Source organism: Protopterus annectens, chromosome 15.part0, assembly GCF_019279795.1.
Source record: "Protopterus annectens isolate FY-2018-M chromosome 15.part0, PAN1.0, whole genome shotgun sequence".
Classification (NCBI taxonomy): Eukaryota; Metazoa; Chordata; order Ceratodontiformes; family Protopteridae; genus Protopterus; species Protopterus annectens.
This window is the reverse complement of record NC_056749.1, coordinates 592,815,685-592,833,659: the sequence shown is the minus strand read 5'-3', so window position 1 is coordinate 592,833,659 and position 17,975 is coordinate 592,815,685. Positions and strand designations below refer to the sequence as shown.

Genomic DNA, 17,975 nt, shown 5'->3' with positions numbered 1-17,975 from the left:
TTTTTTACCTATGGTAGCTTCTGAGTCTAATATCAACCAGGCCATTAACCTCCCAGTTTTCTTTCCAAACTTTTCAAATAAGGGAGAATACATGCTCCATCTTTTGGATGTACATAGACAACTTCACTTTTATCTCCATAGAACCAAGGATTTCAGGAGAATGGACCAGTTGTTTGTCTCTTTCTCTCCTAACAGATTGAGTAAGCCACTTTCCAAAGTTACACTGGCAAATGGTTAACTGATTGTATCTTCTTTGTCTATATTAAAAGAGGATTATCCCTACCTAAGCCACCTAGAGCTCATTCCACAAGGTCTATGGCAGTAGATTTTTGGTCAAGAGCTAACATTTGTTCAGTTGCTGTTTGGAATAATGCTCATACTTTTATTATTTATTACAAATTGGATTTAGTTTTCAGGAAGAGAGCTGCCTTTGGCTTTGCAGTGCTCTGGAATATCCTTCCATTAGGGCCACCAAAGGTTCAATCTAGCTGAGAACTCTGTCCCATCAGCTGAGGAATGAATGAAAATGACAACATTAGATTAAAAAGTTTATACATTCACCATAACATTCCATCTGTGTTGTCCATTTTCATTCTTCCTCAACTTCCCGCCCACCATTCCCCTTCCCTTTGCTTCTGGAAATACCTAAGAGTTTTTTTCTTTGGGAACTGCTGTTTCTTTTTTGAGCTCCTACACTTTTTTTTATTATTCTATCCTTTCCATTTCCTTTAAGGTATTGTCCCTTTATTTCTAAAGGCAGCAAACTCGAGCTGAGGTATGTTAGGTTGGTGGGGCATTATGGGTAAAGGGAGGAGCTCAGAGTTTTAGATCCGAAGATCTGATAGAAGTGGCTGAGTCGGATTCAAGACTTATCAGTTGAGAAAGAATGAAAATGGACAACACAGTTGAAACATTATGGTGAGTAAAATGTAAAGTGAGTAAAATAATATGGTGAAAAATCATCAGTGGTGAGTAAAATAGGATGGTGGAAAATCATGGCGAACTGTATTCATAAGCAGCTATTAAACCACCTACTAGAAAACAACTTACTAGCTATCTGCCAACATGGCTTCAGACCATTTAATAGCACCACCTCTGCTCTCTTATCCTTCACTGACTGCATTAATAAAAATCGTAATAATGACACTCTAACCTCAGCCCTCTTTATTGATCTGTCAAAAGCCTTTGAGATGGTCAACCACCAGCTACTCAAACATACTTAAAACCTGTCACTGGATCCACTTGCTATACAGTGGTTCAAATCCTACCTAAATAACAGGCAACAGGCTGTACTATGGGAGAATAACTTGTCTTCCCACCTCCCAATTACCCTTGGTATCCCTCAAGGCTCCATACTGGGTCCTCTCCTCTTCTCTATCTTTACAAATGACCTACACTCTGTAATACCTCAAGCTACATGTATCCAATATGTGGATGATTCCATGTTAATATGCTCAGCCAATTCACCATCACAACCACAGTCCCTAACCCAAAACATGATTAGCGCAGTAGAGAAATGGCTCCATCACCGATGTCTCATCCTGAACCAAAAAAAAAACAAAAATGCTATTATTCACTCCCACCTGCAGAGCCTCCCCACTGAACTTCAATGTTACATCTAGCAGTGGTACTATCATATCTCCTGATTCTACCACAAAACTACTTGGGGTACTAATTGATAATAACCTTACCTTTGAGCCCCATACTAACAACACTATAAAAACAGTAAACAAAAAACTAGGTTCCCTCTATAGGATCAAACCCTTTCTGACTCCACTAGCCAGGACCACTATTGCCCGTACCCACTTAATCTCAACTCTACTATATGCATCCCCAATCTATACTAAATTATGTAAAAGCAATGTGAACAAGCTGGCTATTTCCTACAATAATATTGCCAGATTTGCAACTGGGTCAACCTACAGAACCCATCATTACAACAATCTTAATCAACTAGGATGGTTAGAGTCGTCAAATCTAATTCTACTGAACCAACTAATAGTTGCTCATAAGATCCTGTATCAACCTTCAAATACTCCAATACTCACTAACCTAATCACCCCCTACAATAACCTAAAGATCCTGTGCTCATCAAATAAACTACTGGTACAAATAGGTAAAACCAACAATCTGGCCAGAGACTCACTGTTCTCTAACACAGTGGGTAAAACGTGGAACACCCTCCCCAATCACCTAACCTCCCTATCCTCAGGTACCCTATTTAAAACCAAACTTAAACCATATGTTAAATCACATTAGTTATGCCCCTGTGCTAACCCAGACTAACTACCTCACTTGTCTCCAGACACTAATCTTCCTACCTGCATGAGCTAGTTAATCTTTTATGAATAATAATGCGTGTGTGACCTTACAGTTTAATAGTGTGCTTTTTTACATATTTTTACATATTTTTGTATGTACATCTATAGCTGTTTCTGTTCTCATCTATGCTGCTGCTTCCCTTAGGCCTCTTCCTTGCTCTTATAGGAGACCTCCAGTACCATCTAGCAACTCTAAAGACTAGGGTTAGTTCCTCAGTGCTTGGCCAAATTTCCCCTAATGTTATAAATACCACCTTGAGTCTAACCTGGTCACCAAAGGATAAGTAAGAAAGATAGTTCTAGTCCCAAAAATCTGTCATAACTGTTAGTGCCTTTGATTTTCAAGAAGGAACTCCAGTGACAGAATTTGGGGTGGCAGCTGTGGTAGCCAGGTTTAGAATACTAACTGAAAAAGCAGTGATTAGTGTTCAGGACACAGTGACACTGTACTTCACTGTCATTGCATGGGTTAATTATGACCTTAGTAATACTTTTCTGGCCTTTGGGCCCTTGTTACATTTTGTTTCTTGTCTATTAAGTTGCCAGCAACATGGATCTAGTCTTTTTTTAATTGGATGGGTTGTTCAGGACCCCAGGACCCGCAAGCTCCATTTCAGTTCAAAACTCTGTTTTGCATTAGGCTGGGTGTCATGAAACATTTAGGGTATTAAATTCTGTATCTGGTGTAACTGATGGCAAACAAATGCTGTACATATTTAAAAAATGCTAATTTTAAGTAGTTTGGTTTTAAGGAAATTATAATGGATTGTGTAATGTAAATAAATAGAACGTTTTTCTCTTGATTAGTCATGTGAGCCCTTCTGTTGGGTCACTGAAGTAAACTAGCTGTAATCCAGCTATCGTTTCAGAGGGTATTAACTCAGCTTTAGATACAACTATCTCCACTGTATGTTTTGTACAGTCCTGGGAGGTAACTGAACTTGGGAAGTTCATAGAAGGACCCTGGTTTAAATGAAGTTTGTTTTAAGGTAGCTTGTTTTAAGCTAAGAGCTTCAGGAGCCAGTGCCAGTGTTGTCACTCCGTGCCTTCTTAAGCATCTTGCATAAGGGTTGTTTATAATGTCTGCCTCCCCCTCCTAAATCTTGTGGCTTTGTTGAATGTAGCACTGTGCTCTGAAGAGTTAACCTCATGCTGTTTCTTCCAATAAAGTGCAGATTAAAAAGGTGGAAGTGTCTGGGGAAATCTGTCCTGCACAAGAACATTTATTGATAGATGTATGTGGTGAACTTGTAACTAAAGAGTTACCCCTACTTTTTTTGTATTTTTGAATGACACTACTGAATTTAAAAAAGTAATGCTTTTGCTAAAACAGGGGCTAGTGTGTGGTTTGAGGGGATAATTTGCAAGGTCTACACAAAATAAATGAAAAACAGACAAGTGGGCAGGGAAATGAAAATAAACTAAAATAAAAAAGGACTACAATATATCAAGAGTATAAATAACTCAAAAGAAATGCAAAAGAAGTCTTCACATTACACATGTTGCTGAATAATACTTTTGAGTGCTGAGAAGAAGGTTATAGTTTTACCCTTCCAGCTTTTTCTTCTAAGCATGAAATGAAGAACCAGGAGTTCCTAATATATGAAGCATAACCGGGTGCCAGAAGGGAGGACTGGGTGCTGGTAGAGACTTCCCAGAGCACCATGTTTTGTAAGGTGAGACTATTCATTTGTCAAGAATCATTGTTAAGGCAACATCTCCTTCCCAGGTTTGCTGTCATGGTAAGTATTTTTCACAACTGTATTTTCTGTATTAAGCCTTACCTACAGAGTCTTACCATGCCCCCAACCAAGTGTCCTTTTATAAAAGTAATTTCTGAACAATTCACTTTTTTGGTTTAGTAACATTCTTTTTACAGCTTAAAAAAACATTGTGTGACTCCATTTACACATGAGCTGATTGCTGGTTTCTGCTGTGGTAAATATAATGTTGAGTAAGGAGGTGTGCTGAACAATGGTTTAATGCCTATTACTCAGAAGTATGCCTTAACATGTGTTTGTCTTCTTATTCTTTAGGTAAACGGCAGTGATGGGATGTACAAATATGAAGAAATTGTCCTGGAAAGGGTAAGTCTAGAGTTGGCATTGCTGAAAAACTGTCAGGCTTATATAAGCATGGCTTGTTCAGATATTAGAAAAGGAATGGAGAAAATTAATTTGCCGCATTCTTACCACAATACGAGTACAGAGAATATTGTTATAATTGCTATCCATTGTATCGCAGCAATAGCCTTCAATGTATTTCTACATGTTATGTCTTTATACAGCTTTATGTTAAATGTTTTAGTATAGAACACCAAAAACTGCAAATCTACAGTTTCGAGTAAACTCATGAAATGGACTCTGTTTCATCAAGACCTTATTAACTTTAATTGCACATTCATTCAGTCACTCATTAATTCATTCTTTCTCTGATTATCAGCTTAATCCATGTCACGGATTAGGGTCCTAGGGGAAGTAAGATGTCAGTCTGTCACAGAATAGCCACTCATTGCATCTACAGGTGGCTGAGATAGAATCACCCAAGCATCAATTGCCCAAAGCATAGGATGCCAAGGAACACAAAGCTGCTGCTTTCCATTGGAAATCACTGCTGATAAAGTGTACATGATTACTTTGTTTTGGGAGATTTCTCCCTTCTTTGAGTTGGTATGATAGTGGAATTAAGTTGGGGGTTGTGGGGATGCAGGGTGTTTGGCTCTATGCAAAAAAAACTTACACTTTGCTTTTTCACCTTTCTGTGTTTTGAGAATTTGTTTTTGTTCCATAGCTTTCTGACATTTGAGGTTGCATAATAGAACCTGTTCATACATGACACACACATACCTGCTGCCATTTTGAAGCATCACTGCTTCACTTATAGTAGATCTTTGGAGTGTAGGTGGATGCTGTACCTCCCAGTGAAAACCCATGCAGACATGAGGGGGGTGCATGGAAACTGCAAACAAAGGACTCGGGTGTGAGACAAACTGGAGAAAATAGAGCTGTAAGGCAATAACTGTAGATCAGCATTCCTAACAGAAGTACCTGGGTTCAATTACAGTTAACTCAGAAACTTAAATTTAACACCAAAATTAGCTCTGATTAAAATGAACTGCTTATCACAAATGACTGTGATTTCAAATGGAACAAATATGATATCTAATTTAACAAAGCCCGTTTTTGTTAATAGTAGACTAGTGATAGCAAGTTTTAGCATGGCTTGGTGCCTGAAACTTTCTTAGGTTAATAAGTCCTTCAACCTTTAACCATAGTGCACCACCTGTGACCTTCTTCACATTTTTTTTCTCAGTAGTACATTGTACAGCAACAGAGAAACAACCCCAGGCTACTGCTATTTATTTTGTGGCAATGTTTTCACATTTCCTGTAAGTACAATATGCTTTCTGGTTTTGGGAATATTTGTTGGTGTTTCCAGTTGCTTTTTCTCAGGATAAATTGTTTGTTTGTACCTTCATGGAAGGTTTTTTTTCACTTTAGCTGTCCTTTCCCCACTTCTCTTACTGTCATCTTATCATCTTATTTTCTGCCAAAATTGCTGTTATTTCCCAGTTTCTATTGTTGTTTATAACATTATTTTTTTCTTGTTTAAAAAAATCTTTTACTGCATTACTGTATTGTATTGTATGTGGTTGGTGTGCCCCCCTATTATGCCATCATGGAGTGAGCATTCAGAAAGTGTAAATACAGGAATAAGATCCCACCCTGGGATTAGCATGCTCTTTATTTTGTTTGGACAAATAACACATCACATGTAAGTGTGAAATTTGTTGAGGCTGTATACCCAATACCCTAACAGACTGTAAAGCTAAACTCAAACCATACATGCATGAGAAAACTGTTTCAGCCTAGCTTAGTACCTCTTTTGCAAAGCCAGACATGTTGTTAGAACTAAACGCCTTGAGCACAGAATCAACATTTTTAGCGTTTCTTCTAATTCCCCTACAGCTCAGAAACAATCTCAAGAACTATGGCCTTCCTTTCCAAATCCCTAACACAAGAGGAAAATGGAGGAAGTGGTTCCTAAATTAATTTTGCATGCTGCGGAAAGAAAGTCTTCTCTTAGGTTAAACAAATCACAGAGTTTGTCCTCATTTGCTGATAAGAGAAATCTCAAAGATTTTAAGCTCCAAGCAAAACCACCCAAGCAAGAGTTTTCACTGTATGATACCTTAAAACCTCTTATAATGGAGGCCTGTAGGATGTATGCAAATTATCCCTTAAGGACATCCAGTGTTTAAGCTGCATGACTTCTTCTGAATAACCATGACTTTTATTTATTGACATTTGATTACCAGGCAAATCCAACTAAGTAGGTCTGTCTTCAGTGGAAGCCCATGGAGAAAAACTTCAAAGTGTTACAAAACCATTTTAAAGACAATAATTTACAATTATTTACAGTTAAATAAACATTAAATGTTTGAAAAATCCTTTCAACTGAATGTGTAAATCAGTTTTTTGCTTTGGCATTTTCAGTTAAATTCATTTTCTCACATTCCACTGAATGCCACAAATTCAGTACCCCAATCAAACTACTGTAACAAAAGTGGTGTGTATGCTTTCCCTTGCAAGCATTGTAAACTTAAATGAAACAAGGTATTCCACACAGCAGATACCAACCTGGTTAACAACAGGAAAAATTATACTCCTCCTTAAGAGTGAACCTGCAAGCTAACCTAAAAACTATAGACCAATAAAGTGCCTTCCAAGGATGTATAGACTGTAATTGATGCTGACAGAGTTTATAGTCATTTAGAAAAAAAAATGCAGTCATGGCAATTGAACAAAAGAACAATGAAAGAAAGTCACATGGAACAAAGTATCATTTGTTAAGTCATAATGATGACTGTAAAAATGGGAAGAATCTAAGTATGGCATGGATAGCTTACAAAAAAGCATTTGACAGCATCCCACCTTCATGGATAAAGGAGTGGTTACAAATGTATAAAATACACCCTGCACTGATCAATTACATTACAGTGACCATGAAACAGTGGCAAACCACTTCGCATATAGGCCATGATAAAGGAAAATTATTATCCCAGAGATAAAAATTCAAATGGGGGATATTCCAGGGAAACTCTTTGTCACAGCTCCTCTTGTGTCTTGCCCATAAACTCATGAAGTTGCCTACTTGACTGATTAGGTCATGGTTGCAATTTGGCTCCCAGACAACAACAAAGTGGAAAGACTTCACATCTTCTTTTTGTGGATAATTTAAAGGTGTATAATTCATCAGATGAGGAGCTGAAAGCACAACTGGAAGTGATCAAAACTTTCTCAGATGATATATGAATGTCAATTTGTCTTGATAAATGTGCAAAAGCAACATTTAAATTTTATTTATTTTTTTTATTTTTATTTAAAGCAGGAAAGCTGCAGCACCAAGAAAATATCAGTCTGGGAAAGGAATGTGATGTAAAGGAATTTGAGCATTAGGGAGTGTATAAATATTTGGGAATGGATGAATGATCGACAATAAAAGACTAAAATTAAAAACAGCCCTGACATCTAGTAACAAAGTCCAAGCCATAAACCAGTTTGATCTTCCTGTTTTAACTTACAGTTTTGGGGTGATTGACTGGCTGCAAAAGATATTGGATCATTTGGACAGGAAAACAAGAAAAATGCTTCTCTCTTATCAAATGATATATGAAAATCAGTGTATACCAGCATTATATATTCCTCGTTCTGAAGGAGGTATGGGCCTCCTCTAAACTGATTACATGTATAGATCTGCAATTGTAGGACTACATACATATCTGCTGACCTCACCAGATCCAAACATAGTGAAAGTTTTGAAACATGAGGAGAGCATATCTAAGATGACTTCCCAACTTAGTTTAACAGAAGCATATCAGTTTCAGGTGGGAATGGAAACCAAACCAGTAGTAAACAAAAATCAGAGAGCAACTGAATGTACCAAAAGACAAAAGAAATAATATAAGGAGAAGGATCAGATGAGAAGGAAAAAAATGTGTAGAAGGCATAAATATAGATGCAAGTATAGAAAACTCCTGGAACACCCTCATGTTGATTAGGATCTGACCCAGGAGTGGTTAAGGAGAGATACATTTAAACCAAAAGATGTAAGGTTATTATTAGTGGCCCAGATAGTGGAGTACGTACACATTGGTTTGCAAATTCCACTGAACACATGGGAGAAACAGACAAATTCAGGTTCTGTAAAACGGAGCTGGAAACAGTCCCAAATCATGTTGCTGAGTGTGATACATTAATGGCAGAGGGCCTGTATATTGAAAGGCATAGTAATGTGGCAAGACTGTTGCATTGGAGTTTGTTCAAACATTACAAAACTGAATTAAATGAGGAGCATTGGAAACATGAACAACAAAGCATTATCGAGAATGATGAAATTAATATCACATGGGATTACCCATTACCAACAGTTCAAAAAATAGATGTGAGAAAAACAGATATAGTAGTCCATGAAAAGAGACAAAAGTAGCATTGATCTTTGAAGTTGTTACACCCACTGATTACAGTTTGTTACATACAGAGAGAGACAAAATCATAAACTACTAGGATTGCAGGCAGAAATGAGGGCAATGAGGAAGGATACCCAGACAGTTCCAGTAGTAGTAGGGGCAATTGGTCTCTTAAAAATAATTTACAGTCTTATTTAGATATGCTACCAGTACATGTAACCCTAAATGAACTGCAAAAGGAGTCATTTCTGTGGGTGCATTGCGGGTGCAGCAAAGAGCATTTTTGGCTAACATCAAAGATTGAAACAGTACTAATTTCATGATCTTTAATCACAGTTTAACTTGGGAATGGGGTCCATTTCTGTCATGGTATTAGAAACCCAAAAGACTTGAAGAAATTATACCAAAACAGGCACTGAAAGACTGAAATAAATAACAACATAACCAAAATTTTAGGTGTGAATGAGTTAGAGAATAGACCTCCTTATACAATATAGAAAAGTTATATTTTATAATAATTCTAGCTGCAGAAGAACAGGGCCATCTTTTCTAACATACACTCTTGCCTTACTCCTACTGTAGCTAATTTATTCTAGATGCCTGTGATTATGGTTGTCCACTACTAGAACTCTGGAAAGGGACCTCACAGATGGTCCATTATGGGATTAAGCAGATAGATGTAGTAGCCTGGTTAAATTTTAGGTTTCACTCCATCTTAACGCTTGCTGGCATTTGTCCAGCTGTTCACAAGGATGCACCTCCTCATATAGATGTATCATCACAATATTTTTCATTTATGTACAATGTGGTGAATAAAAATGTAATCCCAATCACTGCTAACAATTAATACCTCACAGTACAGCTTTTAAATCTGTGGTGGTAATTTCATTTTAATATGTGACTGGCAGTGGCTGCAGTATTGTGATCCATACCTGTGGGCAACAAATAATATGCAAAAGATAAGTGGTCCTAAGAGCATATAGTAAATGCCTTGGGTAATTACCAGCACTTACCACTCCAAAGAATCTTTTTCACCAACCACAGACTGGGGCTATCGCCTTCCAGTGCAGACTTACCAACAGTAATTAAAACTTGTCAAAAATTATTTTACACATATGTTTTCTAAGAGGGGTTAATGATATCTCTGCAGTACCACCTTCACAATCTTTGCATTAGTGCTGGCATCAAGCAGACCATTCTGGCAAGTCAAGAACACAGTTACAGTTTGAGGGGGGCATGGCCAAGATGTGCTGTGAGTAGCAGCTGTTCTCTTCAGCTCTGTCTTTTCAGATCTATTATGGCAGTTTTTTTGGAAATACTATCCTTTTTGTAGTTATTTTTTATTCATCTGATACATATTAATATAGAATTGGATAGTATATAAAAATTCCTTGAAAGCTGAATCTTTTCCTGTCAAAGTCTACAGTAATAAGTTCTTCTTCATCAAAAAACAGAATGAACTTCACCAAATCATCCCATCAAGATACAACCTTTAAAAAAGAACTGCTGTCCTTGCTGTCTAACATACAAGATTTAACTAGTAAAATAGACAAACTAGACATGAAACTGGATACTTTTAAAGAAAGAAGTACTGAACAAATGGATACCCTTCATGAGGATATGCAGCAAAAGAAACAGCTCATTTCTGGGATTGAATCAGACTTAAATGATATGGACACTAGGATACAGGAAGGTGAACATAATATAGAATTTTTATTGACGCAAAATACTCTACTTCAATCAAAAGTAGATGATCTTGAAAGTAGATCACACCACAACAACATTAATATATTTGGTTTGCCTGAAAATATAGAAAATAATAACATTGAGAAATTCCTGTTCTCATGGTTACCAGAAATCTTAGAGTTACCTGAAGCTTTTTCATATGGAATACAAAGAGCCCACAGATCCCTAGTTTCTTCCAAAAACAGCAAAAGCACTTCAACAAGATCTGTAATTGTTAATTTTGTATCCTGCCCTGACAAAGAAATTGTTTTAAATACTGCCTGGGCAAAATCTCCAATCAAAATAAAAGGTACTCTAATCCATTTCGATAAAAATTATTCCCCCATGGTAATTTCCAAAAGAAAAGTCTTCCTGCCTTTGATTAAAGAATTAAAAAAAAATCAAATAAAGTCTCATTTATTATTCCCGGCAAGGCTGAAAATCTTTCATCAGAATACTACAAAAATATTTGAAGATGTAGACTCTGCTCTTTCTTTCATCAAAACAAACAAAATATTAGGTAAAATTGAAGATATGGAGTGGGCAAATCATAGTTCAAAAAGAGTTGCTGAAAATGAAACCTGAAAATCATTTGAACAGAAAAAAAAGCACAAAAAAGGATGTCATTCCAACTATAAAATACTCTTAACAATCTTCAACATTGTTACAGTCAACCCTTGAGTTGGGGAAAATGAAACTGAGACAACTGGTAAATTATAAAATTATTATTTTGGTTTATTGATGCTTTTATTATTTGGTTAATACAATATATAACATTAAAGTGGCTTAATGTTGTTGCTATTATTTACTGGAAAGGTAAAGGGAAAGTATAGTATTTGTTGTTGCACTTTTTAATCTGAATAAGCTTTAAGTGTGGGTAGCACAGACTTTGCTGCATGACCTTCATCTTATATTTGGTTGTAGTTAGTATACAACTAGATAATATACATCCAATGCTGCATTGATATCTTTATTGGGGCAATACTGTGTTTAGGATCTTGTACAGTGTTACTGTTGCGCTATGGTGATGTTCGTTGGTATATATGCATTGTTAGAGTCCAGTCTTCTTTTGGTATGTTGCATTATGCTGTTTATAGCTATTGATAGCCTTATGCAGTAAACATCTGTTTTTGTTAAGGCAGAGTGCAGTTGTGGTTGTTTGGGATGAGATCTAATGTCCAATTAGTATATTGGTGCATTGTGATGTGTTTCTGATGCTTTGATTAGACTGCTTAGATGTTTTGTTGCTTTACACATGTTTATTTTGTGGTAAATGTTAACTATTCAAGGTGCATTGGTGGGGAGTTGACTGAGATGGGCACCTAGTGTAACGCTTAATGGCTTTCTTTTTTGTTTGGTTCCATTTACTTTGGGCGTTTGTGCTCTGTAAACAGCATACTTAGCTCGTGACAACTAAAAATCAAAAAGCTAAAGAGAAAAAATGAGCATGCAGTCACTAGTTTCCCACTGGAACCTCTACATGTTAATCTTTCAGCAAGATCAGCTCGAGATCAGTTAACAGGGTTGTTTGCACGAACAGTCTGCTTCCTCATTACTGCAGCACACAAGAAATGACGTATTGCATAAACCTTCAACCAGGAACTACCCATCCTAGCTTAGAATGTGCAAATGCTACTAAAAAGAAGACATTCCTTATTGTTTTTTAATAATACAATACATGATACATGTTATTTGCATTTTTTGACTGTATAGCCTTACTTTCTTCAAATGGTAATCACTAAAAGAACACCAGAAAAGGAGAAATATTAAACAATGATAACACTGCCGTATTTAGTAGCAGTTCTTGAATATACAATGCAAAACAATATATTATTGACATGTCACTTTCTAAATGAGCAGTTGTCTTCTTTGAAATATCTAATGAAGAATAAGAAATCAAATGTTTGTAACTGTAGTGAAACAGATATTAAACCAAACAGATGCTTTGGTATAATTGCATTTAGAATGTTTTAAAAAAAAGCAATCATTTGTGTATGTTTGCAGAAGGGGGGTTTATGTCACAGACCTTCTTCCCTACATAGAGTTATAACTAGCGGAGTGGAAAGGAAGTGACTGCCTTGGGTACAAGCTGTTAGGGAGATAAATCAGCTCTGTAGAGGAAGTTTTGACTGGTCTTTTTATAGAATGTTCAGATTTCACAGGAAAAACTAAAGCTACAACTAATACAAAGAATTGTATTTTATTTTATGACAAAATGGAAATTTAGTTCTCTGGAATTTGAGTTGTTTCTGTTATTTCATACAATATTAAGCTATTCCAGGTGCAAAGTAATTGTTTAATGCAACTATTAGAGATGTTTTTTTCAAAATTGTCAAGACATTTGTGAATTTACATGTTATGCAGGACATCATTTCTGAAATAAGAACTGTCTTCTATAAAGATAGACAGGTAGTAACCATAGCAGTCAGTAAAGATGGCCATTTAAGTGGCTGTGATCATAATTGAGGCTGCTTGAGTGATAATTTGTATTAGCTATGTCATAATGCTGCGCAGTATAATGCACGTTAAGTACTATCAATTTGTTCCTGACCTGCACGTTTACAAGCAATATGAATATAAACAGTATGACAGGAACGCTATAGCTTTCATAATGTTTATCATTCAGAAACATGATATTGATCATTTCTGCTTGAAATTATTTTAACATAATCAGCTCATGCTCTAATGGTAGATGCAGAAGTTATTCAAATTTTATTAATACTTTAGCTCTCTTGTTTGTTAAAATATTATTTTTAAGATAAGCATTTACACTGCACCTAAGCAAATTAAGACCTGGGGTATTTCAATTTCTGATGCATGTTCCATAGAATATCTTAGCATGCCAATACTCTAAATGTAATAATATTGACAGCCTGATTTAATTGGTATTGTTGGACTATTTCTATGTTTACAAAGAACAAAGATCGATACGTTTATAGTTGCATAATATCAAGTAATACAATCTATGAAGAAGAAAAGAGAAAAAGAGAAGAGAAATTTTAATGGTCATTTAAAAGTTGAACATATTAGTATGCTCTCTAATAGAAATGAAAGGTTGTATATTATTTACATAACACTTGAATAGGTTTTTCATTGTCTGTATCATACATAAATCTTTATTCTTCTATTCATGAGAAGCAATGTCTTTATTACTTAGATTTGGTTCATTTTATTACACAGATGCTGAACAGGCTCTGCTATAGGACTTGGAGTTAATTCAAGTGATAATATGTCACTTGAATTAGGAGTATTACACTCCAGTAGGGTTGTAGGTGGTTATAAGTTATTTGATTTTTTTTATCAGAATTTATTACAAATTTCCATTTTAACATTCTCTCTTACTAAATGGAAAAAAGAAAATAATATATACATATAATTGCTTCATTTTAAAAAAGATTAAACAAATAATATCCCTATAATTTACAAAGACAAAATAAATTATTGGTTAATGTATCTCTCTAACTTCAACTTCAGTGATAAATGACTTCATTAAGAGGTATTTCATTGAATATAAATGGATTGAATAACCCCAGTAAGAGGGGAAGTTTGTTTAAATTTCTTAAATTACATAAAATTCATTTAATATTCTTACAATAAACTCATTTAAAGAAGGAAGACATAAAGAGATTGGATAACAAATCATATAAAGTATTAGTAAGTTCTGAACATACTCAAAAGAAGAGAGGAGTTGCTATTTTATGGAATACCTCTTTACCATCTCCAAAAATAACTTGACACTTTTACAGATGAAAACAGAATGTTCTGTCTTATTACTGTTGAATTAAATAAGAAAATGTATACCCTAGTAAACTTATACTGGATTCCGGGAATTGGTACTAACACAGTAAAGCAACACTTAGACCATATTATTCAATTATCTAAAGGTTATATAATAATGGCAGGTGATTTCAACTGTATTCTTGATATTAAAGATTCAACATCACTCAGTAAAAGAAAAATTACAGCTCTTGCCAAAAATTAAAAGAATTCTCAGAAACTTACCTAATGAAAGATATCAATATTTTTGCTAAACCTAGTTCCTTATACTATACTTTTTTTCACATAGACATAATACTTTTTCAAGGATTGATAGAGTCTTATTTTCCAACAATTTGATAGATTCCTTAACAGATACTAAAGTGATTACTTCCTCTTGTCAGAACATAATTCTATAATATTTGAGATTACAGTAAATTCAGCATACAGCACCCAAATAAAAAGAATACCTGCATATATAAAAAAGCTGAATGATTTTAAAAAATTCATAATTCTAGAAACCCAGAATTTTATTGACTTTAATAATACTAATGATACCTCTGAAATTTACATATGGGATGCCTTAAAGGCATATCTTTATGGAAAGATTATTAATTGGTTCCATAAAAAGAGGAAAAGTTGGGATGAACAACTGCATGACATACAAAGTAAATTAGATTTTTTTAAAACTTAGCCAAGAAAAAGATATTGATAACAGTGACAGTGACAAAAGAAAAGAAATAAACTCATTAAATAACAAATACCTAGAGATATTAAAGCACAAAACTGTGGTTGCCTTAGAGAATTTTAAATTTATAAACTTTTCCATTAATCCTAGATCTCTAAATTTGTTAGCCAACAAAACTAAAAGACTAACTAAATTTAATCTAATAAATGAAATATTTTCTCCTAATAAAAAAAAAAGAAAGTCACAGATCTACAAAATATTCTAATTGAATTTAGGCAGTTGCTTCTGAATATAAATCAGAAATCTAACATAGTTGATACCAATGAGGAAATTAAAATCTTTATTACCAAATATACTGAAAAAAGACTTTCAAATGAACAAGCAACCATTATAAATAAACCTATTTCTTTTAAAGAACTTGAATTACAAATTACTAAATTAAAATAAAATAAAGCTCCTGGAAATGATGGCATCATATCAGAAGTTTATAAACTCTTACCAACAAACACTTCAAAATTATTACATGAGGTTTTTAATATTTCCCAAAATGAAAACTTAATACCTCCCTCATGGAAGTATACTTTTATCTTCCCTATCTTGAAGTCTAATAAAGACCCTACTCTTTGTTCATCCTTTAGACCAATATCTCTACTAAATGTTGATTACAAAATGTTTGTCAATCTTTGCAGATAGACTCAAAAATGTTTTACCACATTTAGTAGAAGATGATCAAACTGGATTCATATTGCACATAAATTCTTATAATATTAAAAGAACCCTATCTCTAATTGAATCAGTTAAATTTTTAAATAAAAATCTAACACTAGTTAGTTTAGACATAAACTTTGTGTTTGATTCAATTAACTGGGATTATTTATTCTATTAGAGGAATTAAACTTTTCCAACAAATTTGTTAACTTAATAACCTAGTTATATCAAGGCAGTCAAGCTTATGTTAAAATATGCACCATTATATCTCAGAATATCCCAAATGTTAAAGGTACCAAGCAAGGATGCCCGCTATCCCTATTATTATTTACATTAATTATGGAACCCTGAGCTAATTTGGTAAGAAATGATGAAAACATTGAAGGCTATTCTTTAAGTTTAAATGAATGTTCCAAAATACAAATGTTTGCAGATGATTTACTTGTTACTTTAGAAGGAAATAACAGCTCCATTAGAGCTCTTTTTATAGATATTGATTATTTTTAAAAAAATCAGGCCTAATCTTTAATAATAAAAAAACACAAATCTTGACAATTGGTCCTAAGAAATTTAAATTACATAATTACTTCACTAAATATTTGACACAATCTGATGAACTACTTTATTTGGGTATTATAATCACTAAAAATATTGAAAATATTATTAGAATAAATTATAATAAAAGTCTAATAACAATAGAAAACCTTATTAATAAATGGAACAAGATCCCTTTTTCAATGGATGAAAAACTTTCCATAATTAAGATGATTCTACTTCCTAAAATCCTTTATGTTATTCAATCAGTTTCTTTACCTCCCCCAACTTATATAATTAAAAAATGTAACTCTATGATTCAAAATTTGTTATGGTTCCTGATTAAACCTAGAATAGCTTTATCTTATCAAATGAGAAATTGGAATAATGGTGGCATAGCTATGCCTGACTTGGAAATTCATCTAGTTTCCTCAATGGCTAAAACTATCTCTCTTCTTATAGATTCAGCTAAATGGAAAAAAAAATCTAGAAATTTTAGTATGCAATACAGAAATCAGATCTATTAAACAATATTTTCATTTGGGTTCTTAAAGAATATTTTACTTCGAATCACACCCTGATTTTTAAATCTAATTATTTAACTTTTCTCTTAAAATCTTTCAGAAATTATATTTATAAGTATAATATTTACAAGGATTGGTTATTTCTTCTATTTCCTGTAGCCTATACACATGGGGTTATATTTTCATCTGATTATACAAAAATGTCTTAATTTCAGCAAAAGAATCTAACATTTTGGTTTCAGACGATGTCAAATAATGAGTTGAAATCCATTATGTTACTTAAAATTGAGTATGAATATAATTCACTTTCTTGGCTGGATTTACATGAAGCTAGGAAATATGTCACAAATAAACGTGATGCAATGCCATCAACAATTAAAAACTCTGTACCAAAATTAATTCAGTATATGAGTTTATATTTAGAACATGAAACCGACTAAAAACATTTTGTCTATCTTATATAAGGTTATTAAATTTGACGTAGATGTGGTATCGGACAACTATTGGAATTATTTCACCTTAATAAATAATCATCCTACAGATAATGACAAAGTAAATATATTGCAGTCAGCTAATGTTACCACTTCATCTTTAAAGTGGAAATTATTTACATGGAGATATTTATATAGATCATTTATCACTCTTTTTTCTCTTAGTAAATTTAATAAATGTACTGTTAAATGTTGGAGATGTAATATAGAAGAAAATGCTGACTGGGCACATATTGGGAAGATGTTAACTTATTTTTACAAGCTATTTTTACAGATAACTTTATTCTCTCCAAATCTCTTGTTTTATTTAATACTCCAGTCCCTGTTTGTGTTAGAAAACATAACCAGCTTTTGATTTGTTCTATTTTGTCAATTGTGAGGAAAACCATTAAAAGAAACTGGAAATAAAATGCTTCACCCTCATTTCAAGAATTTAAAAATCTACTTCTTGAAGTCTGTAATCTAGAATACTTGACCATCAAATCAAGATCCTCCAGGAATACTACTAAATGTAATTTGTGGAAGAAAGTCTATACCTTATTAGAAAAATAATTTAATAATTTTACAAATACTTGACAAACAATTGTATTTTCATTTAATTGATCATTTATACATGTAGAGAACGTTTTTGTATATAGTTTTATATAAGTTTGTTTTATGGTTATGAAGTTACTTATTTGGAAAATGTTCATTTCTAATATAAACAATTATCTATTAGTTCTAATATTAATAAATCTGTTTAAAAAAAAAGAACACAGT

At 33.8% G+C, this 17,975-nt stretch overlaps 1 protein-coding gene across 1 annotated transcript in view; it reads left to right on the top strand.

The window, feature by feature from the left end:
- DLG3 (discs large MAGUK scaffold protein 3) overlaps nt 1-17,975 on the top strand; it is a 3,698,230-nt gene that overhangs the window by 1,806,789 nt on the left and 1,873,466 nt on the right. The window contains exon 6 of the mRNA XM_044057417.1: nt 4,358-4,408. Coding sequence (XP_043913352.1) covers nt 4,358-4,408 — 51 coding nt within the window. The remainder of the gene's footprint in view (nt 1-4,357; nt 4,409-17,975) is intronic.